Consider the following 25,531-nt stretch of genomic DNA (forward strand, 5'->3'; position numbering starts at 1 on the left):
CCAGTGACCAGAGCGGGGACGATAGTGATCAGTGACCAGAGCGGGGATGACAGTGACCAGTGACCAGTGACCAGAACGGGGTTGACAGTGACCAGAGTGGGAGTGGGGTTAACGGCCCAGTGCGGTGTGTGGTGGCAGCCAGCAGTCAGATTGTGAGGTGACCCCCTGCACTGGTCTGCTGCGGAGAGAGGCTGTGATGTTTGTTATTTTAACTTTGCTTCTTGTTTTTTTCTGACCTATGGTCACACTGTGTATAGCTGTAATGTAACTTTTTCCTTCATTTCTCTTTTCTGTAACTAGGATTGTACCTAAGATGGTGCTATAAGTGGCAACTTATAAACTTTTCATTGTACTCATTTGAGTACATGTGACGATAAAGCTAATTCAGTTCAATCGCTCACACTCATCTCATAGAAGTCTCATGCTACACCCTCACACAGTGTGGCCCAGAGACCTCCCAAGGAGGTCAATATAATTTCTTCATAAGGAGCTCTGAGGTATGTAATTCAAATGGAAGATTTTATTCTACATTGGAAGAGTAGAAGTCTGTCAGTAAGCTAACATAATAGTAGCCCCCACACCCAAAAAAGCACCCTTGTATGCCACAGACATACAGTTGACTAAGGTTCCAACTTAGTGTTAGTGTAAGTGACTTTCAGGCTTTGCCTGTGATGTATGAATTTCCCTCCTATCCTTCATGTTCCCTTTTGTGCTGCTGTCCCTGTGGCCCCTACAACCTTTCAGTCTTTCCCCTATTTCGCTTGAGCCCCTTTTTATAACTATTAACTTTATCCCCTGTGCCCATTACTTTGTAAATTCCCTTGTTGGCCCTACACCGTCCTCATGCAAAGAACAGCATTATCATTAACTTTTCTTATTAATCACCCCTTCCAGAGCTCCCATACCCTCCTATTTATTTTCAAAGTTTCATGCTGCAATTTCCAATTGTCCTCTCTCACTGGCATTATTCCCTTAGCAACACAATGTAATGAAAACCATCACCAGGTTTGAATTGCCTGCTTTTCCCAGGACTCCACAAGTGCCCCGTGTTAAGCCTCTTGAACATATTGACCAACCCCCAGTACTGACCATGGTCCAACCCCGAGACTGAGTTGGCAAGGCAGCCCCTACTCACCACAGTCCCTCCCCAGACTGACACCTCCACAGTACGTCAACTGACTGCACTCAGTTTGCTGGGCTGACTGTGGCTCAGCGCCCAACCACAAAACATCGATCCCTGGTCTCTGATAGGACCAAGTGCTTGTCTGACTGTGGCCAAGACCCTGGACCTGATCAGGACAATCTGCTTGACCAACTGTGGTGACACCTCCTGACTGATCACATTGTCTCTTGATATCAATAGGGACCGTTTCCATTTGAATTTTATACATGACCATTTGTGTGAGGTTCATGTATCACGTTTGCTGCGTAAACTGCTGGAACATGCTGCAGATGTGACACTGACACTGTGATAATATCTACCCCCAAACAGTTTTGTGCTCCCCACTGTGACAAACTCTGGCAGTCTGTAATTGAGCACTGAAAATCCTGTGCATCAAACAAGAAAGTCTGGTAAACGATAAGTCAGTGAGTAAGTGCTAAGAAAATGAGAATGAGTATTTTGAAATTAAGATGTTGCTTGACTTGGAGCTAATGTAGATCAGTGAGCACAGTGGTGATGGGTAAATAGGACTTACTGTCAATTAACAAAATGGCAGGCACTAGAGTTTTAAATAGCCTTGGGTTTAAGAAAATCATTATGTGTTGTTGGCGTTTTGATTGTTACACTAAATAGAAATAAAGTCAAAACTTTACTTTCCTATAAATACCAGTGGTTCAATGCTGAAAAACAGTGTCTTTTATAACTACAGTGCAGTATCTTTTTTTCCTCATCTCAGCTCAGCTGTTAAAAATGTGGCACAATATTAAATGACCATATACGTTTCCTGATAGTTCATCTCATACATAAATACAAAAACAAATGAAGATTAAAATCATTATATGATTTTGTAAACAATCAAACAATGTTTGATATTTCAGAACTTACTCATTGCCAAAAAGAGCCACAAAGTTTCAAACATTTGCTTGGTATTACAGAACTTAAAGCAGTTTTGTAATGTTTAGTTTTTATCAACAATCCATCATTTTCACAAGTGAATGTGAGTTCCTGAGTTATAGCTTCCTGAACACATTGGAACTTATTAAAATGAGGTGAACTTGCATGCTGTGCTAAGACATTCAATCAGAAAATAGGTCCTGCTTTATTGTCCTTTACGAAGGCCATAACAGGTTCAGTAAGACGTGTATGAGTGATGGTTAAGGGTGATCGAAAGCTAATCAGTTGAAGGCAAAGTCCACTGAAAGATTACCTTCAGGGAAATGATGGTCCATTGCAATTTGGAAAGTGGTATGAAGCTACATTGACGAGCTCTGCGCAGCATTCAATTATGCAAAGACACTCCATTACTTGCCTGCCCAGACAGCCAGTAAAATCATTCAGACTAACAACATTAATATTATAAACAGAAATTGACAGATGTCCCAAAAGCCACAACTGGTTCAGGATGTGATAATATTGTAGATCAATTTAAATCTGTCCCATTTTACAGACGTTGAATTAGTATCTCTGAATGTAACAATGGCACACCAATGTTCTACCAAATTTTGTTTTGTTTTAAACATATTCTGATGAAGATCAGTGCAATAACAGAAAAGTTGCATCCCTCTTTGTATCTCCCTTCATATCTTTTAATATGCTTGCCCTGTAATACCTCTTCTAGTTTATGTGTCTGATTTTGATGGCAAAAGCCAACCAGCAGCAATTCTGCAGTATTTTGCTACAAGCTTTGAATGTAAACTTTTTGAAATGAGATTTCTACATTCTGGTTCTGACGGAGCACTTCCAGCTGAGAAGTAATATTATTTTGAATGTCTATTGAATGGCTTTGAATGTCTATTCTCAATCTTTTCAGAATATGTTATTCCCTGGACTAACAACTTTGAAGGTCACTTCAATTAAATAGAAAATGAGAATAACTGTTTACACCACATGGTGTCAGTTTGTATATTTGAACTCACCACAGATTGATCTGATCAATTTGATTATTTCTTCACGCTGATAAAAGATGAGAATAAATAGCATTACCTTTATACCCTTAATAAATTGAGGTCAAACAACAAGCTCATTCTTTGAAACAAGACATGATTAGCTCATGCCAGATAGTACAATTCAATCTTTGAGAAAAACAATTAAAAATGGAATTTAAATTAAATTAACTTATAAATATCCATCCACCGAAAGATCGCTGCAGAAAACCCTAACTTCTAACAAATTGAACAAACAATTTTCTTTTGTGGGTGAAGCATTGTGTGTATCATGATGAATAAATAATTTCTAATAACACTTATAGTTAAGCCAAAAGCCATTTCAGGGTCAGTTTTGTGCTATTCCCCTGTCTCATAGACTTGAGACTGGCCAAATGCATTTCCAATATAACTATTACACATCCAGAATCATAGCATTGTTATGGTGCCCATGGTGTCTGTACCCAGTGAAGGGAAAGTCCACCAGTCTTGGATGGCTTTGAATTCTGGATTTAATTTTAAAGTTTTAACTGGGAATTTCCATGATGCAGCTGTAAGGTAATTCCTAGCCATCAACATTTTCATTCTATGTTAAATTGAGAATCAGAACTTGGACAAAGTGCGAGAAATTGCTCTGAACTTTTAAAACATTTTCGGGAATGCAAGAGCTTTATCTATACAGGGCAGATATTATCTTTCACTGAATTTACAGAATGCTCAATGCCCAAGCACAGTAAAAAGGAAATGGTAGAAGAAAGTCGTCTCCACCTCTAGAATGATGGTCCAGGACTGGCAGTGCATCGTTGAGTTAGTATATATGGGACTGCACCTGCTGTAGGTGCAGACTCAGTATTAAAGCGTCAGTAAGATGGAGTGATGCAGTTCCAGGCCAGCAGCTTCATTTTCTCAGAGCGTTTCCATGAAGCACCTAAATACTGGGAACCCTAAAACACCTGAATGCTTTGCACCATGACCCTTTACAGACAAGGCAGCTTATCCACTTTATATGGTCAGTTGCTGGTTTGTTTGTCTCAGGCTATTGGTAATCACCAGCACTTTTCTGGGCTTTCTTCTTTGTTCCATTTCGGACTTGTGCTTGTCTGTGTAAATATCTCTTGTTGCTCAGGGTGGTCTGACAGGTCTGTCCACAGGGCTGAAGAACAAGGGGGAACAGTGAAGGAAGAGAGGGAACACTGAAGGAGGCAAGGCAGTAATGAAGGGGGAAAGTGGAATGGTAAAAGAGGCAAAGGCACAATGAAAAAGGAGGGGGAACAGTGTAGGGGGAAGAGCAGTAAAGGAGGGAACCATCGTGGTTTGGCCTGACAGGAAAACTTCGACTAGCTTCCTTGCTCAGATAAAATTGTACCTTTTAGATCACTTTCCAGAGATCAATGGATCATATTGTTATCAGAGAAACTCAATGAGGAAATATACATTGACTTGAAGTCAACTGATGCCTCATTTGCCGCCAGCCTAGTAGGAATGAAGAAGCAAATAGAGACAATCCATTTTAACTGCTCTCCACTACTGAGATCAGGTAAAAATCCATCTGTTGATTTTTACATACTTTTCATGTTTGTTCTTTCAGACATCAAGTTGGATTTGAGATGCATTTAGATTTCACACAGACATCTTTTTGACATATTTGACTCCTTAAATATACTATGGAATTAATTAAATAAAATACATTTTCTTGGCGGGGACCTGTGGAGTAAACATATTAGCTGCTGCTATGGTGCAATTACATGTCAAAATCAATGTCCAAAGACAGGCTAATTTTTTAACATTGAGAAAGAATGAACAGGACAGAAACAAAATACTGTGGATGCTGGAGATCTGAAGGTAAAAATAGAAAGTGCTAACAGAAACTCAGCAGATCTGACAGCATCTGTGGAGAGAGAAACAGAGTTATCGTTTTAAGTTCAATAAGACTCTTCTTTGGAACTAACAGGACAGTTCATTCTTTGATACAACCAAATTGCTTAAAAGTTGAGATGTATAAATATGGAACTGTGGCAGTTGTAGTTAATTCATAAACTCTCTGCAATCAAAGCAATTGAAGATCCCTTTCTCTTGTTCATTTCCTAATTTTATCTCACTTTAAGAGTCAGCGAGCAGATTTAAATGCCCTCTAACCTGTCAACTTTGGTAGTAGAAGGTGTTTTATCTGGCAGGAGGCTGGAAGGTGGGGATTCTGCCACCTTCCTGTCATGACCTGATTATGTCTGTGGCAGGAAGACTGCAGGACGGCGCTAAATGGCAATTAATACCCCTCATTCAAGGGCACTCTCTGTCTGATCAAAGAATCTGGCATCAGGTAGGGAGTGGCCTACTGAAAGCCATCGCTCTTACTTTAGCTGCAACATACCTCATTGAGAATGCTCACCCATCGCTTCCCTGGGATCCTACTCTGATTTTGGCCTTTTGTAGCTACAATATCATCAGAAGCCGCCACCTCTCCAGGGGCTGCTGTTCAATGAGCTGTTGGCTTCTGGTAGCTGTCAGTTCTCAGTATCTGGACTTCTGCCCACAAGACTCTTAAAGTCCTGTCACTGCCCTATAAGTGCCTTATATAAACCCTTAAACTGGCCTTAGCTAAAAGGAGCCACATGGAGATTTTTACAGCTCCAACCAGCTGGCAAGGCCTCCATCACCTTCATTAAATACTGCCAAATATGTGAAAAAAATTGTATGGCATTGACACACAGCTCCCGTGTAGTCAGGTCATCAAAGTATAAAATATTTCTTCTGGGGTGGAATGCAGAGGCGGGGCTCGTCTTTTGACTTGGGATTGTGTACTGGAAGAAAATCCAGGTCAATTAACATCTCACCAGGAAGATTTCACATCCATTCTGTTCCTAAAATCATCTATAAGCATCAACTTTCCAAGAGTTTCAACTGTTTTTCCAACTGTTTCTGTTTGACCTTCAAAAAGTGCATTTATAAAAATAAAACAGTTTTTGTGAAATAGTAATCACAACAGGGGGATAGGGCGAACTATGTTCCATGAGGTTCTCCCAGTCATCTGCCATAAGCTAGAGTTCAATAGTGGCTGTTCATGACTAATCTCTGCAGTTTCCGCTGCTCTTCCGCCAACATTACTTAAGGAAGTCAAATGAGGCACACAAAAACTCAGGGAAAATTGCTAATCTAGACAAAGAACTAACTCCCTTGGTGATGCTTGTACACTCAGAAAAGGATCATAATTATGGTATTCCCATGAATAAAATCATGAGTAATATAACCATTCTGTTTGATAGATACTTACAGTGATGCCTGCTTCACCTTTCTCTCCATTCTTTCCCTAAAGTTTCAGAAAGTACAAATCATTAGTTCCAGTGCACACTAAATATTTGCTGAATTGATGACATTAGACGATCATTGTCATTTTGTACAGAAATAAATATCTTACAGGATCGCCTTTAGGACCAGAAAGCCCTTCATCCCCTTTGTCACCTTTGTTTCCTCTTTCACCTTTATATCCACGATCTCCCTATATGACATAAAAGATTAAAATTAAATAGAATTTCAACCCAAAATGAGATGGAATCAATTGATCAACATACTTTATATGAATGCAATAAAAGAAACAAATTCTCTCCCACCAGCATTTAACCTTTGCCTTACTGAGAGAGTAACCATTGAGTTGTAGTGAATATGTACCTAATAGCACTTAGGATCATGAAGGTTAACCATATAATTGCAGAATAGGGGCTCTTGCAGAGTAGTGGTGGTGTCTGTATTTCTAGGCTAGGAAGCTTGGGTTCAAATTCCACCGGCTCCAGAGGTGTGTAAAAACTTGTCTGAACAGTCTGATTAAAAATATCTGTTATAGAAACATAAGTCAGTAGGGATCACATGGCTGTCATTTTACGATGTAATTTGTAGGAAATATCCTGAATTAAATAGACCAAATAGATAAGAAGAGGACCTAAGCATAATGTTTTTAATAGCACTACAAAATGAAGTACTGTGCTACAACTACCAGTATTATTGCTGGAATTAATATTGGGGATGCTAATGTTATACATAATTTAATGATTTAGGTGCTTTCAATTTGATCCTCAGCCATCTATGTAAATTTCTTAACTTCCTCCCTCATGGAAAATGTTTTAACATTGAAATATCTTATTTCCTGACTCTCTACCTCTTTGAGGCTACAGTCAGCAGCTGACATGATCTAAGAACTCCTTCAATTAAAATGAAACCCATTGTGAATGGAGAAAAAAGGAACAATAAAATCAGAGAATGATACAAAAGATTCGGAGACCATTTGGTCCATCCAGCCTGTGATAGTTCTTTAAAAGAGCTGCCAATTAGTCCCAGTCTTCAACCTTTTCCCTAAAGCCCTGCATACCTTCCACTTCAATTTATCTAATTTCAGTTTGCAATAGTTATTAATGAATCTGTTTCCATCATCCTTACAGATGTTAATGGTGGAAGTGGGAGAGGAAGAGTGAGGATGAGCAGTGGAGGAGAGCGCAAGCTAAAGAGGATATCAAGACAGCACAGAAGGTGATTTTGATCACTGTGTAGGCCAATAGCTTTGCTTCGTCTGCAGGGAAAGCACTCCTGCTGCTCCTGACCTGTGATCAGTGTTGGAACAGCACTTACCTCTCCCATATGACATAATTCCTCACTTAACATCGTGATTGTTCCTGACAATCATGACTTTTAGTGAATCATAGATTCACTCTGTTAAATTAGAGTTAGGTTCCAATGGATGTATCTTGCCAAAACAAAAAATGTACTAGTTGAAGCATTATACCATCCATTTGCATCACTGTGCATTCCTTGCTGAAATAATTTGCAAAACAAAATACATCATAATGTGAAATGTAAAGAACTAGAATATACAGTAAAGAAAAACACTCATGTTACTGTATAATTAGATTGACCAGGCTCCACCTTGGAGAAGACTTTAGTCAGTACAGGTTCAGCTGAAGCCTCAGGACAAACTGCACAACAACCTCTACCTCTAGATAGAGCCGTGGTCTTCAGCTGAGCAGAGCAGAGCCAATTTTAAAGCCTGGTGTGGAACCAGGAGCAAACCTGGAAGCCAGGAGAAAACCCCAGAGCCTAATAAAAACAGAGAGTGGGAGGTGAGGACAGGGTAGGTGAGAGGGTGAGCTCAGGGAGCAAGAGTGACAGGCAAGGCCTGTGCGGGAGGCAACGCCAGGAGCCAAGGGCAGCAGTTGGGAGAAAGAGGAGCTGATGGTGAGTGTGGAAACACTGGGGAACGGTCATGTGAATGTACATCCCACGGTAGAGGAGTGTCTGTAGTAAATAACATTAAAGTGAAACTGGCAACATTAAATAGATATATAATATTCATGACATTAAGTGAGTCTATGCTAAGTGAGCCAACATTAAATGGAGACATTGTAGCAGCTCTAGCCTCACTTCAGCTGCTGAATCTCCTGAGGTTCAGGAATCTCAAGTAGCCAGCATTAATGTTGGAACAGGGTGGTCATAGTGCAGCGATAGTGACTCTACCTCTACACCAGATGGTCTGGTTTCAAGTCCCGTCTTCCACGTGGAAGTATGCCTGAACAGTTGGTTAAAACTGAAACAGTGAAATCATCTGAGGAAAGTAACCTCATTAAAATAACTAAACAAGAGACAAACGTCAATTTTTAACTTCCTATCTGCCTCACATACACCCATTTTGGGGTTGAAATTACCTCTGTACTTACTGTTGTAACGTAGGAAACATGGCAACCAATTGCATTTGGTTCTGCAGTGCTACCATGTCCAATCATAAATGGCAGTGGGCAATTATCATACATAACTGTGTGGAAAAGTCAGATTTCTGAGACCAACTTTCACACTAAAACTAGGGGAGTCAACTTACAGATGAGTAATACTTTTGAGGAATTGAATCCATCCTCTCACACTGTCCTGCTACCTGTTTACAGTGGTATATTAGTTGATTTCAGAGTTGCCAGGTCAGCAACTATGCTCACCAGTACTCCCCACCCCCTCACCAGCCCCCGCCACCAAAATAGCACAATTACATGCACAAAAAATTCTTATAATCAACCTATTATTTAAGGCATAATAACCTCCGTAAAGACTGAGTTTAATTTGTATACAGTAAATTTGACACACACAATTTTATACAATTTAGTTTTTATCACAGTACAGAAAAGAACTGGGGATAAAAGATATTTTAAATCTATTTAATCTTTTAATCAATTTAATAGAAGAACATACAGTGAGCATGTATTAAAATCAATAAAAATCACCTTCCTCTTCTCCTTCACAACCAAGTAAATCACCTCAGTTGGATTCTTGAACTGCATCATCACGCAGATCACCAACGTTATCTTCATCAGCAATCATGCCATCATGGGCCATATCATTTCACAAACAATTATTTCTGTCCCATGAGATGAACTGGATATTCCTGAGTGATTTGATGGCAATCTTCTTTTTGATTTAATCTCAGACCTCTCCAAATCACTCACATAGAATTACTAACATTGGAGCCTGTATGCTGCTTCCCTTGGTGAATGTCTACCCTCCTTCAATTATCCTGTCATTCCACTTTTCCTTATGCTATCCTTGAAGAGATCCAATGGTTGAACAAGACTGATTCCACCACCAGGAATCCCTGTAATATCACTGATTCCTGAACTGACTGCAGGATCAACACCGACAAGGTATGATCTGAAAATATCCTAGCTGAGAAAGCCTTTACTTCTACATACCCTACTGGTCAGAATTCCAAACTTTCCTCAGTTTCAAGCACTGCCTGATGAGTGGCAAGTGACATTCATGCCACACAAATGTCAGGAAATGATCACTTCTAACAAGACAGAAACAAACCGTCTCCCTTTGACATTCAATTGCTTTGTTGAAATCCCCATCATCAACATCCTCAGGTTAATATTGATCCAAAACTAACTGGATCATCCGTTTAACTATTGTTGTTACAAGAGCAGGTCAAAGACTGGGAATTCTGTGGCCAGCACCTAATCTCTTGACTTTCCAAAGCCTGTCTACCATCTGCAAGGCACAAGTCAGGAGTGTGATGGTATACAATCCAATTGCTGAATGAATGCAGCTTCAACAGTATTCAGGAACACATAACAATCTTGACATTATCATGGACAAAGCAGCCCGTTTTACTGGCACTCCATCTACCACTTTAAATATTCATACACTGTCCAACTGATGAACAGCAGCAGCATGGTGTACCCTCTACAATTCACCAAGGCTCCTTTGACAGTGGATACATGGAAACACCTGCAAGTTTTCCTTCAGCCTGACTTGGATCGGTATCCCCTTCCATCACTGTTGTTGGGTCAAAACCCTGGCGCTCCCTCCTTGATAACGCTGCGGATGTATCTACATGGACAGCGGTGGTTCAAAATAGTGGCTCACCAATTCCTTCTGAAGGGCAAATAGTGATGGGCAATAATTGCTGGTGTTGTCAATGACACTTGTCACAAGATTGAAAACAAATTAAGGTCTCATGAACAAAATGAGATAAATCATGAGACAATCTGATTAAGTGTAGTTGGTTGAGGGACTGATGTTGACCAGGGTAGCGGGACAATTCCACTGCTCTTCCTGCAATGTGATCTTTTCCATCCTTCTAAGAGCACATATAATTTAACACCTCATGTATAAAATGGCACTTTCAAATCTGTAGCACTCTTTCAGGGTACTGAAGTGTCAGCCTAGCTGATATTTTTAAAATCACTGGAGTCTTGAAATTATAACCACTGAAATTAAAGCAAAATACTCCAGCTGCTGGAAATCTGAAATAATAACAGAAAATGCCAGAGAAATTCATTTGGTCTAACAGCATTTGTGGAGAGATAAACAGAGTTAACATTACAAGTTTGCTATGACTCTTCTTTAAATCTCAATCTGGAAAAGAGTCATATTGAACTCAAAATATTAACTCTGTTTTCCTCTCTACACAGATGCTGCTAGACCTGTTGAATTTCTCTAGCATTTCTGTTTTTATTTCAGATTGTAACATTCTGATTCACTGATGGGGGCATTACGCTGAGCCATATCTAAAATATGCAGCAACATTAGAAATACTTATGAAAAGATATCACACAGTGTCATGTTACAACCTTACTTCATCATTTGTTCATTTTTCTGTATATGATAAGTGGGGATCCCTGAGGATCTGTGCTGGGTTCTCAGCTTTTCATCATATTTCTAAACAGTGGCTCAGTGGTTAGCACTGCTGCCTCACAGCGCCAGGGACCTGGGTTTGATCCCACCCTTGGGCAGCTGTCTGTGTGGAGTTTGCATATTCACTCCGTGTCTGTGTGGGTTTCCTCTGGGTGCTCTGGTTTCCTCCCACAGTCCAAAGCTGAACACGATAGGTGGCCATGCTAAATTGCCCATTGTGTTCAGGAATGTGTTGATTAGGTGGGTCATAGGGGGTTGGGTCTGGGTGGGATGCTCTGAGGGTCGGTGTGGACTTGTTGGGCTGAAGGACCTGTTTCCACACTGTAGGGATTCTATGATCTAAGGAATAGAGAGCCATATGTCCATATTTTCTGAAGTGACCGTATTTGGTGCTGCCGTAAACAGTGTAGATGGCATTAAGAAGCTGCAAAAGTATATTGGTGGGTCAAGTGATTGGATAATACTATGGTAGATGGAGTTACAGAACCATGGAATTGTAGCATAGAGGGAGCCCATTCAGCCCAACATGTTTGAAGTGAAATATGAAGCCATGCATTTTAATCTATTTAAGAATGAGTTATCTATGTATTTTTATAAAAGTTGAGAAGCTAGGAGAATGGATGAATGAAAAAGTTTGGGGGTCCAAGTACAAAATAACTTGTGACCGCAAACAACAAGAGTTTAAAATGAAGAATGAAATGTTGGCATTTATCTCAAGGGTACTGGGAAAATAAAGGCGAAAAGTCGTGTTACAGTATACAAGGTTCTGTCTGTAACCCAAAATTGTATTCAGTTTTGTGAACCATGCTTCAGCAATAATACAGTAGCACTTGAATGTACATTTCACTAGATTGTAACTGGGGTTAACAGAGTTAAACTTTAATAATTGGCCGCATCGACCAGGTTTGTATTTACTTGAAGATTATGGGGTGAAATAATTGATGTGTTTATAATGATTAAAGTGGTTGATAGGATATTTAGAAATTATCTCCTATCGTTAGAGAGTCTGGAACAAGAGGGTATTAACTTATAATTACAACTAAACTGTTTGGGGGTGGTGTTAGGGAATACTCCTTGACATAAAAGTCTAATCAAAGTACAAACACTCAGTAACAACATCTTGTATCCATATAATGTCTCTGATATAACAAAATACTCCAATGTACTTGAGAAAGTGATATCAAACACAATTTGAAATTAAACCATAAAAGGAGATAGTTGAACAGATGACCAAAACCTTAGCGTAACAGATGTCTTTGAAAGGGGTAAGCTAGGTAGAGAGGAGGACAGATTTTGGGAGTTCAGACCTAAGCAGCTAAAAGCACGACCATAAATGGTGCAGCCATTAAAAATCAGAGATACATGAAAGATCAGAATAAGAGAGGTGGTGATATCATTGATGTTGTATGGCCGGAGGAGCTTTTAAAGATGGGCAGGGATGAGGTCAGGAAGGGATTTGAAAACAAGGGACAGAATATTAGAGAGACCTGAATGACATAGGGAGATATCTTGGAGAATTAAATGATAAATCACTTTTTTTGATGGCAGGGCAACTTCTTGTATCTTGAAACAGTTTGAAACAAAATTCTCACTACGCAATAGCAAGGTGTCTGTTAACGGGGATTATTGCTTGTTAACAGTCTCATGAATGCAGAATCTCACCTCATTTATATGGAACTTCCTATCTTCCCACATGCCGTGAAGAAACAAGACATTGTCAATTTCCAACATTAAAGTCTGACTGGGTACCTAGTGACTCCAGCTCACAGCTTGCTCTGCCAGTCCATTATCTTGGTCATTCAGGAACAAAATCTGAGGGCAAACCCCAGGGCACCAGCTGGATTCATTCCATTTACAGACGACAGCACCCGACATCTGCCAGCGTCTCAGAACCCTCAAGGCACATTTCCAATCCACTCCCAGGACCATGCTGCATGGTGCTCTTCAGGGGCGTACTGACACACTGCATTGCAGTGCTACTGCAAGGACACTTTACGCTAAGGGATAGACACCCAGATCACAGACTGGATGAGGCTGTATCTCAGAGCTGCTGGCCTGCTCTTTTAGTGCTAACTCATCTCAAGCCTACCCAAATTCTACCTTGATTTGGCATATCGTTTGGCAGAAGTCAGTCAGGTGAAGGAAAACCGCCTTCAGTCAGGTGGTCCCAGGACACCAAGTCAGGGTAGAGACTCATGCAGCATCAGTCAGTGTCCAAGTCCTCTCCTCACAATCGGTGAGGAGTCTAATGTCGGGCAGTCTACCAGCCGTGTTGGCTATTTCTGTTCTTTTGTGGGCCGCTTTTTCTCATGGCATTGAGAAAAATGCAGTGATTGAGCGAAATGAAAGTGGGTGTTGGTGTTAGTGCTGGTGTGGGGGGGGGGAGGGTTAAGGTGTCCTGTGCAAGTGAGTAGGCAACACAGAGGATGTGCAGGGTTAGGAAGGATGGGAATCGTCTCAGACAGTGTGAGTGAAGGAAGAGTTTGCATGTAATAGTAAAGGTGGTAGAGCATGAGCCTTGATGGGAGATGGGTAAAGTGGCAGAGAGAGAGCTGGTGTGAGGTATTGGACAGATGATGGTAGTCATTGACATTCCTCCCACATGGCTGGGCCTTCCTCCTGACCACAACGGTTCACGTGACAACCTTGCTACAGGCTGGCAGGGTATTATGGCATGGTCTCCTCTTCCTGAGTGAAGAAGCCATCCCTGCTCTGCACCTATCCTCCAGGACCTCCAGATCTCTGTCTGCAAAGTAGGGCTCTAATCTCCCCTTCTTTGCCACATCCAAGACAAATGTCACAAACAGCGCAAGGCAGCTCTGGACTGATAGTGCTTATCTGGTTGCACAATAGCTATTCAAAGATGGTGCAGGATCCAGGAATGCCAGCCTATTCCAGGATATCCTTGCAGTGGTGTGTTCTTCCAGATATGGTGAGTGGTAGAATCCACTGTCATTGGATGAGAAGGGTACCATAGATTGTAGTAGGTAGTTAATGAGGTGAGTTTACAGTGAGAGACCTCTTGGAGAGAAACCCCCTGTGGAACTTAACAAAATTGATACTTAACCAAAATATTGTGAGAGTCAATCCAAAAATGAGAGTTTAAATTTGAAGAATTGCTTCTTGGGAGCTTCCATAGATTGTGAGAAAAGTTTTGATGAGTGAGCCTGGTTTAACAATGTAATGGGCAGAATGTTCCCTTCAGGCACTTCCACTCTTCAACACTTTACTTTTGAGCTCAAGAGCTTGCAAGTTTCTGAAGGTGCTTTTGCAGCAGGGGCACTCACATCTCATACATCAACACAGGATGCTTTTGCACTTGGACGGAACATGCCTCTTAGTGCCTCCTATCTTGCTGCTCACTCAACTTGCTCTCACTTAGAGCCTGCCAGCCTCCGTACACTTCACTTTGTCTTCTAACTGCACACTTATTAACTTCAGCACTGACTAACAGGCTGCCAGCCTCTGAGTGGGCCCCATTGCTTTCTTAGGTCACGGGCTGATTAGTGTTTAGTTATAGGCTGCTGGCCCCTGTGCTTACATTGCTTCTAATGAAGAGATAGAAGCAGACAACCAGTGATGCTGGGGACCACTGAACAGTGAATCTATCAGTCAGACAAGGGGTGGATTTGTCACTGCGTGGTACTGTGCGATATCAATGTCACACTTGCTGCATGTTCCAGATGGTTAAACTGCAAATAAATTGCATGTACTTGCAGCAAATGGCCATGTATGAAAGTCAAAGGGGAGCAGTCCTTTGTGAGCTGAAGGGGTTTATGGTCAGTCAAGGACTTTTGCCAGAGTCAGTCAATAGACTCATTTTATTGTAGTCGAGGATCTTAGCCACGGTCAGTCAGCACTTGGTCCTCTCAGAGGTCGGGATTCATGTCTTTCCAGGGATTGGCTCATGGACCAGTCCTACAGGTCATGTATCCAGCCGAGAGATTATAGGTTTGTACGTCAGGCAGTTGGAGCGCTTTGGAGACATTGGTGTAGGGGAAGTGGTGGATCATGGCCAATTGAGACGGTTTTGACAAGTCAGTCCTGGGGTGGGCCAATTTTTCCTGCAATTAGACAAAAGGAGGGATTGTGTACGATGGAAGTGGATGGAAGAGTGGCTAGTGGTAATACCTAGAGCACGTGGACTGCAGCGGTTCAAGAAGGCAACTCACCACCATTTCCTCAAGGACAATTAGGGACAGACAGTAAATGCTGACCCAGCTAGTGATGTCCGTGTCCCATGAACAAATAAAAGAAAATATATTTTAACTTACAGTGGAAAAAAGAAATAATGCAGGAGCAGGCCAAATAGCCACTCCAGCCTGCTCTATTGTTCCATAAGATCATGGCTGATCACCCTCAGCTAAACTTCCTGCCCAATTACCCAGATTTCCTTAGAGGTCTATAATGGATCAAGTTCTTCCTTGAATCTATTCAATGATCTAGTGCTAATGATCAAGACCATTGTGTAAATAAGACTTGGGAAACAGAACTTTGGATGGGACCAAAGATAACAAGGGTTCAAGCTGGAATGTTGGGTAAACGTGCTTTGGAATACTGAAGTCTAAAAGTAATAAAGGCCTGAATGTTGATTTCAATAGCAGATGTTGAAAGGGACGAAGCAATAAATACTGGCCCAGCCAGTGTTGCCCACATTCCATGAGTAAATTAAAATAAAAGATGTGCCGGGGCAGAGCAGACTCTGACAATGATACCACATTCCAAATTGTTAATCTTAGCAATGACACAGATACATAGATGGAATCTCATCTTGGAATCAAGTGTGACGCCAAGTTGTTAACAGTTTGGTTCAGTCTGAATTAGTCAATAGAGAGATAGCAGAATGACGGTGGAATCAGTAACTAGAGTTTGGAATTTTTGGTGGTGATAGGGCCAGGATTAGAGTCATCGTGAGGGGCTGAAAGTCTTAGACTTGTTCTTATCCTCCAATATGCAGGGATCAGATGCAAAGAAAAAGGCAAAATGAAATTATTTCAAGAATCAACAGTGGCTTAAGGTTTACGTATCTATGATAAAACTTTTATCTTGAAGAGGCAAATAATGTATGATTCATGTGGCACTAATATTTCAGATAATTTACAAAACATCTTAAAACTAACATTCTCATAATGGCAGGTTAATTTTATGCACCTTTTGTCCTGGTATACCTTCCCCTGCTGGCCCTCTTGGGCCCATCAAACCTGGAGATCCTGGTGCACCCTGGAGTAAAAACAATGATATGATTATGGATTAAGATGACAATGTTGAAATTAACTACAATTTTTTCTAAACAATACAGGTACTTCAGTGACATTAAAAATATCTTCAATTAGATTGGTGTACTTATAAGAGGATTCTAGAGTATCATTAAAGTAATTCTCAAAGATAAAAGCAAATTGAACTAATGTCACAGGTCTCCTCATATAATGATGTGCTTTGCCACTTTTCCACTGTATATGTTTAAAACAATATTTCCTCCATTATTTTGTGAAGTTTCTGAAGTGTTCCCTTTAGATCATTACTACAATTTAAGTTTACCCTCTCTGTATTGCAATCTGACCAAATGATTAATGCAATATAGAATAAGATATTGTAGGATTTGATGAGGGCTCCATTCGGAATTTCATATTAGTTACCTCTTCAGCTCGATTACCTTTGGTCCTTGTATGGCCTCTCCTTGAGATCCTTTTGGTCCAGGCAGACCCATTCTCCCGACTGCACCCTATATAAATAAGAAAAAGATGTAGAATCAATCAAATTATATTGTCCCATGGCTTACAGTGAGGTTTTTTTGGTCAACTTAGATATTACTTTTGACCAGTGTGACAAAATTGCTATTTTATTCTACTCTTTCAGTCGTTACATTGCTCTTGTAATTTTAGAGATAGAGGTACAGTTGTTAGTTTACCATTTTTACCTATTAAAGAGGCACAAATTATCACATGATCACAATCACAACTTGCACTCATTACAAGTCAATCTTTGTGCTATTTGAAAAATACTGTGCTGGGAAGTGGCTCACTCACAAAACAGGTCATGCTGTAGAGCGTAATAATCACTGACTAATTTTCACCAAAATTCCATTACCGATGTTAAAATGGCATTGCACACAATTTCATGTGTGCTATCCAAATCCATTAAGTTTTGAGTTGACAAGTGACGTTCATGCTCCACAAGTGCCTGACAATGACTTTCTCCAAAAAGAGAGAACCCAACGATCATCCCTTGACATTCAATGGCAGTAATATCACTGAATCCTCTACTATCAACATCCTAAGGCTTACCATTGACCAGAAATTGAACTTGTCTCACCATATAAATATTGTGACTACAAGAGCAAGTCTGAGGCTAGGAATCCTGCTGTGAGTAACTCTTCTCTTGATTCCCCCAAGCCTGTCCACCGTCTCCATGGTACAAGTCAGGAGTGTGATGGAATACTCTCTACTTGTCTGGATGAGCATAACTCACTTAAGAAGCATGATACCATCCAGGACAAAGCAGCCCAGTTGATTGGCACCACATTGACATTCCCTCCATCACCAATGCTCAGAAGCAGCAATGTGTACAATCTGCAAGATGCACTGGAAATATTGGACAGCACCTTCCAAAACCATGACCACTACCATCTAGAAGGACTTGGCGAGGAGATACATAGGAACATCACCACCCACAAATTTCCCTCCAAGCCACTTACCACCCTGACTTGGAAATATACCTCCACTCTTTCAGTGTCACTGAAACAGAAGTCCTGGAACTCTCTCCCTAACAGCATTGTACATCTACATACACAGACTGCAGCAGTTCAAGAAAGCAGCTCACCACCATTTTCTCAAGGCCACCTAGGGAAGTGCAATAAATGCTGACTCAGCCCATCCTATGAATGAATTAAAAAATTCACACATATTTTAAAGTTTGCATCACATACAGACAGAATGGTTAAAAAGGTTCAGAGATAGCAGGAACTGCTCGTCCCCGCCTCCCACCTATCCCCTCCTTCCACCCCAAGCCCCACCCCCATCTCCTACCTACTAACCTCATCCCGCCCCCTTGACCTGTCCGTCCTCCCTGGACTGACCTATCTCCTCCCTACCTCCTTACCTACACTCACCTCTACTGGCTCCATCCCCGCCTCTTTGATCTGTCTGTCTCCTCTCCACCTATCTTCTCCTCTATCCATCTTCTATCCGCCTCTCCCTCTCTCCCTATTTATTTCAGAACCCCCTTCCCCTCCCCCATTTCTGAAGAAGGGTCCAGACCCGAAACGTCAGCTTTCCTGCTCCTCTGATGCTGCTTGGCCTGCTGTGTTCATCCGGCTCTACACCTGGTTAAAAAGGTGTTGGCACGCTTGCCTTCATTGCTCAGTCCTTTAAATGTAGAAGTTGGTAGGTTATGTTAACGTTGTACAGTACATTGGTGAGGCCTCTTCTGGAATACAGTGTCCAGTTCTGGTCGCTCAGTTATAGGAAGGATATTATCAAGCTGGAGAGGGTTCAGAAAAGATTTACCAGGATGTTGCTTGGTATGGAAAGTTTGAGTTATAAGAAAAGGCTGGATAGGCTGGGACTTTTTTCACTGGAGCATAGGAGGTTGAGAGGTGACCAAATAGATGTTTATAAAATAATAAGAGGTGTAGATGGAGTTGATAGTAGCTGTCTTTTCCCTAGGATGGGAAATTTCAAGACAGGGGTGAGAGGAGAGAGATTTAAAAAAGACATAACGGGCAAATTTTTTTTTAGACAGAAGTTGGTTCGTGTGTGGAATGAACTTCCTGATGAAGTGGTGGATGCGGGTACAATTACAATGTTTAAAAGACATTTGGATGGATGTATGAATAGGAAAGGTTTGGAGTGATATGGGCCAGGAGCAGGCAGTTGGGACTAGTTTAGTTTGGGATAATGTTTGGCATGGACTGGTTGAACCGAAGGGTCTATTTCCGTGCTGTATGACTCTAAGACTCTACACTCTATAACATATTTTAGTGCAAAATAGGTATGCTATACAATGCTGTCAAATTCTGTCGCTTCAAGAATAATTTTAAATTTGTGATCATGCAAATGAGTTTAAATGGAAAGTTGAACCATAAAATCACGATGGGAATCTAATTTTGAATGTAATTTGCACCAAATTGCAGATTTCACCCAAAACAGAAACATCACCCAACCAGCTCTAAATTAGTTTTTAAAATCCTTAAACACTGTTGCCACTGAAAACCTTTATCCAGGCGGTTTTGTCATCTTTACAGCCAATTTCTCCTAAGTCCTTCTTGATTACTTTGCATTTGCCACCTGACTTCCAAGTTGCTCAAATTTTAGCTGCCTGTATTTACCTTGAATTAAATCCAGCTTGTTGATGCACTTGTCCACATTGACCTCCATTGTCTCTCTCTCTCTCATTCAGTATCTTAAATTTGAAGTTCTTGATTTTGTTTTCACTCTTTAAAGGGCAAGTCCATCCCTATCACCACAACCCTTGTTCCTCTGGCTCTGGCCTTTTCTTCATGGCTGCACCATTGGTGTGGAGCTTTCGATTGCCTCAGTTTTATTCTTTGGAGTACCGTCCTAAAAAGTCTACCTCTCTCTTCTCTCCTGCTAATACCACTCAAAAATCATCTTTTCAATCAAGCTTTTCATAACCTCCTGATTCATGCACAATGCCTTGGCATTTGTTCCTCTATTCCTTCTCTTACAAGCTTGTCTCTCTCTGTTCTCTATGTCGTATTTTCTACATTGGCAATGCTATAAAATGTAAGCTGTTGCATCTCAAAATGATTTTTAAAGTGAAACAGGCATGCTCCATTAAAATGATCTATATATTCGCTCTATATTATTGTATAGCTGACTGTTATTTCCAATACACGCTACAGTTAACAGGTTTTTAGGAAAGCTCTAACTGAAGAACTTAGCTTCAAAATTTATCACTGACAAATTGTGGTTATCAGTACTAACCTTCGCACCAGGATATCCTAATCCTGGAACACCAATTGGCCCTGGTGGTCCTGGAAGACCAACATCACCCTGAAAAAGATATCAAACTCAAGTTAACAAAATCATGTAAAGAACTAGTCATGGCATGCATGAGAAAGACAGGCGAGGAAATCAGTAAGTGTCTACTGTTGGCTGGTCTTACCCAATTTCCTTGGATCAGTTAAATAAAATTTCTCAAAAGACATGCAATGCTTCAAAATTAAAGGATGATTTCCCTCTGACCTTGGTACCACAATCTTAAAATTACCCACAAATACAACAAAACACAACAAAAGTCATCCATTAAGGGAGGGAGGGCAACAAGGAGGTGGATGGGGATGTTTCTGCCAAACATTCCTACCCCACTGAAGAGAACAGAAATAGTGGTTAAATTCTATTGGCCTGGAGGTGGTAAATAGAATCCAAACCTCAGTACATCTGTTGACATGTGAAGGGAACTGCAAGAGGCTAACTGTTCATCTCTCAAACTGATAAGCATAAATATAGATTCACCTTTGATCCAGGAAGTCCTTTGCCATCTTCCCCTGGGTCACCATGTGGGCCTGGCAGTCCTTGCACACCCTAAAATAGAGAAGTTAAAATATTTTAATTAATAAATGATTCTCTGGCTATTATATGGCACTGCTATAGAAATTCAGATTGTTAAACTGGTCTCTGTGATGATACTATGGTTTTAAGTGGTGTATTTTGCCCTTTTGTTTTGAAGAGAGGTTTTAAGACAGGTGTTCCCAGCTGTCTATTTGACTCCAATAAAGTAGAGTTTGTGAAGCCTTGGGTTTTTTTTTAAAGTTTGAACAGTAGAAGCAGCCTGAATGGGTCGGTCAAGCTCCCCCAGAGCTAGGATTTTTAATTTTAGTTTTTTAGTAGTTGTTGCTGGTATCTTGAGGCTGGGTTTTGAAGCTGCAGTACAACTCTCCCTGCAACTCTATCTCTCTCTCTGAGTTTCCTCTTGCTGTTTTTCTTCCTGGACTGGAGAACTGCCTATGAGACAATCTATTTTACTGAATTTGCCTTTGCCAAGGGTGCATTTATGGGATGTTTCTATATTGGAACAGTTATTGTATAGTAGTTAAATAACCGATTATTCTGTTAAGTTATCCAAGAGAATTAAATTATTCCAATTTCTTCTTTCTTTTGTGGTATTTTAACCATAGTGTTTGGATAAAGTGTGTTTTGCTTCAAGACTGGTAGCTTGACCAATCGAATTGCATCTGGAACACAATGCCTGGCACTTTCCTTTAAAATAAGAAAAAATTAGGGTCTGGGCTATCCTCTTAATATATTTTGAGAGGGGTTTGGTCTGGTCCATAACAGTCTGTAAATGGCAATTCTAACAAGAAATCAGGGAACACATTGAAGATTGCTTATGTTCTGAACAGCAATTACAATACAGTTCAGGGATAATGGATATCCAAAAAATTGGGTCAGAAGATGCCTACACGAACAACATCAGGAAGATACTACACACCCTGACACACTCGTCACACTACCCTACATCAGGAACACATCAGAACTCACCACAAGACTCCTACAACCGCTGGGCATCACAGTGGCACACAAGCCCACGTCAACCCTACGACAACTGCTCACCCGAACTAAAGACCCACTCCCCGCCATGGACAGGACCAATGTCATCTACAAGATCCCCTGCAGAGACTGTGAGAAACACTACATCGGACAAACAGGAAGTAAACAAACAACAAGGGTACATGAACACCAACTGGCTACAAAAAGACACGACCAATACTCACTCATCTCAATCCACACGGACAAGGAGAACCACCATTTCAACTGGGACAACACCAAAATCCTGGGACAAGCTAAGCAGAGACAGGCATGAGAATTCCTAGAAGCCTGGCACTCCACAAAGCATGCTATTAATAAACACATTGAACTCGAACCCATATACATTCCACTATGAAGGAAAACCAGAAGTGAGGCAATCCAGCTCAATGGACTCCAGAGTTTAAAAACCAGGCGGGAAAACACACTGATGCTTCATCGGAGACTGCACTGAGGATGTTACCCAGCATGGTAATGAAATGTCTGCTATACAAGAAACCAGCTCGGCGAGCCAACCAACCTCAACAGCAATTACAATATTACTAAAAGATAACTGAGAATACAGCTCAATGCCCACTTCTTGACTATTATATTAATACCTGAGGCTTTAGGAGTTAATTTATAGAATCACACTGTGTATCTTGACATTGAGGAATATTAATACTTCTTATGCTTTCCAAGCTACAAAAATATGTTACAACCAGTGGGTTGGATTCCAATGGTCTGATAACACATTTTCGTTATTTTGAATAAAAACCGAAAGAACTGCAGATGCTGTAAATCAGGAACAAAAAAAGAAGTTGCTGGAAAAGCTCAGCAACAGAGGAAGGTTTCTGAGGAAGGGTCACTGGATCCAAAACGTTAACTTTAATTTTTTTCTTCACAGATGCTGTCAGACCTGCTGAGCTTTGCCAGCGACTTCTGTTTTTGTTCATTATTCTGAATGTATTAACTGCTGGAGGATTTTCATGCATTATCAGAAAGTTAATGGGAGGGGTGACCTTATAGAGGTTGATGAAATCATGAGGGGCATGGATAGGATGAATAGCCAAAGTTTTTTCCCCGGGTTGGGGGAGTCCAAACCTAGAGGCCATAGGTTTAAGATGAGAGGGGAAAGATTTAAAAAAGACCTGAGGGGTAACTTTTTCACGCAGAGGGTGGTGCATGTATGGAACAAGCAGCTAGAGGAAGTGGGTACAATTACAACATTTAAAAGACATCTGGATGGGTATATGAATAGGAAGCGTTTTGAGAGATTGGGCCAAATGTTGGCAAATGGGACTAGATAAACTTAGGATATCTGGCCGGCATGGACGAGTTGAACCAAAGGGTCTATTTCCGAGCTGTACCGCTCTATGACTCTATGATTCTTTCATTGTCTCCTAAATTGTTGACTGTTACAATTGTGTGATTTCTTAGGCTGTTTTCTTTTGGCACAGTGTGTTTAATTTAAAGTAAATGAAGGTGTGGCACATTGCCAGTTCTGGAGGCTGCTTAATAGTAAGCCTGGAGGATTATCAAGGTGGAATCTTCCAGAGCAGTCTGTCTGTCACTGGTGGGATTGGACGTTCATGGCATTTCCATTTCCAAGCAGAATAATTGGCCATGTGTGATCATAGGATGGCTGCTCAATGAGATATTCATGCCCGAGGAATGCAGTGAATTATGTGGGGGTGAAGAGGAGATTGACAATGCTGCCATCACCTCATGGCATTGCAGGTCTGTTTGTAAAGGGTACTCCCAACAGACATTTGTTCCCTTCTTGCCAGCAGCATCTGTTTCACTGTCTGACATGCACATAGTTTTGTTTAAACAGATGCTGCCATCCCCTCTCCATCTGTTGATCCCTGGCATTGTTACCACCTCACAGAAAAGTAGCAAATGCCCAAATTTAGACAAAAAATGTTCCACAATGTTGTCCCATTCCAGGCCTTCAGCCCGTCCATATTGGAGGGAGATCCTAATTGTAGGAATGGAAGCTAGAGGCACTCCCTCCTGCCCTGAGCAGCTTTGATCAATGGAGAGACCTAGACTTAACATCAAACTCAGCCGGATCACCACTGTTGTCAACTCTATCCTTGGGGTTTACTGCACAGATCTCTTCTTATCGACATAGCTTTGTCCATGGATACTTACAGTGTTACGGGAACTAGAACCATCACCCTGCACCCTCCCTCAACCACGTTTTATGTTCCTTTCATCATCCTCGATTTCCATCATCCTTGACCACCTATCTTTGATCCTCAAGATTTCCCACAATAGTGGAGTAGCCCCAGTCACTCCTTACTAGCTATCCATCACCATTTACCCTCTCCCCATCATCTATGACCATCACTTTGTAACCCTCAACCCTCAGGGTTTCAACATTGACTTTCCCTGTATAACCCCTGCTGTTCCCTAAATTATGCCTGACCTATTGTCTGTCAACATTGTCCTTCCCTGTATGGTTCACCTTCCTCCTTTTGTCCCCCAGAAGACATCGTAAGGCTGTCACCTTGCTCCCTCCCTCCCTCCCTCAGTCACTGTTCCCCTTTGACAGCTGTCAGTCATTCATGCCTCTTCTTCAATAGTTGAAGAAAGCTCTCCATAGAAGGAAAAAGCTGATTCTACTCACTCTAAGTCTGAGTGAAGACTACCTCACTGCACAGAGACAATGGCAGATACCTGTGTGCTTACAGTGGATAGACTACAAGTCTCCAAAGTCCCACCAAAGTGTGCAGACTATCAGTTTGTAAATAGTTGTGTCTTTAAATTGTCCATTTACTTCCAAGTTAAAAAAAACAGCAGGGATCTTAAGGTTAGCTAATCAGCATTTCGACCAAGATGTAAAGCGCATGTAATTTGCATTACCATGGACATATAAATGGAAATATTGGTCACTGCACAAATGGAGGTAGAAGCTAGCATTCTAATGGAAAGCCCAAATTCAAGTGGTGATAAAATGAGGCCGGAAGATTTGCCTACCTTGTATGAAATGAAGATTCACCAGGGAATATTAAAGGAAAGAAGAAAACAAACATGGCTCCAAGAGATTTGCATGTCTATTTAATGTCAGTATAAAGTATGTCTGTGAAGTGGGTATTTTGGCTGTGTTAACTGTAAAGGCTGTGCTTTTCTTTTTATATGCTTTTTAAATTGTGAAATTTTAAAATAAAATGAGAAAGAATTGTTTTAAAACCGATGTTTAATGAAGCATTGCATGTTTTGTAAAGCAAGTAACCTGACACTTATGGCAAGCATTGTGTTAACAGCTGTAATAATAAGCAATAGTTGAGGTTTGGGCTGTGGATGAACTGGATCCAAGGGGTTATGTACAGATGCAGCTTGGTGGCAATAAGAACTTGGTCCATGGACTAGTCACCAGTTATTGATGACAAAAGCCTTTTACCACCAAACAACCATGCAATTGGTTCTTAGGTAACTGAACAGCTTGGGGCTGGAACAAGAAGGCAAAGTTTTTTTTTATCTCCACTGGCATAGGAGCCGTCTGTCTATTCTCTGCAGTCAAAACCCATTTTAAAACTGAAGAAAACTAGCTCTCTTACCTACAATAGTTGTTAGAAGCAATGACTTTTAGCTGATAAATTAAAGTTAAAACTGAGGAGTTGGAGTTTATTAGCTAACCAGCTACACTGTATCTCTTGTAAAGTATGTGCGTGTACGTGTACATGTGCGTGTATGTGTGTGTGCGTGTGTTTATAAGAGGACTATAGTAATAAATAATAATTCCTGTTAGGTAC

The 25,531-nt window shown here is 40.9% G+C and overlaps 1 protein-coding gene across 1 annotated transcript in view; it reads right to left on the bottom strand.

Moving 5' to 3' along the window:
- Positions 1-25,531, bottom strand: part of col28a1a (collagen, type XXVIII, alpha 1a) — a 209,970-nt gene that overhangs the window by 25,835 nt on the left and 158,604 nt on the right. Inside the window, exons 25-31 of the mRNA XM_048613944.1 lie at positions 20,721-20,789; positions 20,190-20,258; positions 16,898-16,966; positions 16,396-16,464; positions 6,497-6,577; positions 6,353-6,388; positions 3,079-3,115 (exon numbers count right to left, since the gene is read on the bottom strand). Coding sequence (XP_048469901.1) covers positions 3,079-3,115; positions 6,353-6,388; positions 6,497-6,577; positions 16,396-16,464; positions 16,898-16,966; positions 20,190-20,258; positions 20,721-20,789 — 430 coding nt within the window. The remainder of the gene's footprint in view (positions 1-3,078; positions 3,116-6,352; positions 6,389-6,496; positions 6,578-16,395; positions 16,465-16,897; positions 16,967-20,189; positions 20,259-20,720; positions 20,790-25,531) is intronic.

This window comes from Rhincodon typus, chromosome 2 (assembly GCF_021869965.1).
Source record: "Rhincodon typus isolate 14 chromosome 2, sRhiTyp1.1, whole genome shotgun sequence".
Taxonomy (NCBI): domain Eukaryota; kingdom Metazoa; phylum Chordata; class Chondrichthyes; order Orectolobiformes; family Rhincodontidae; genus Rhincodon; species Rhincodon typus.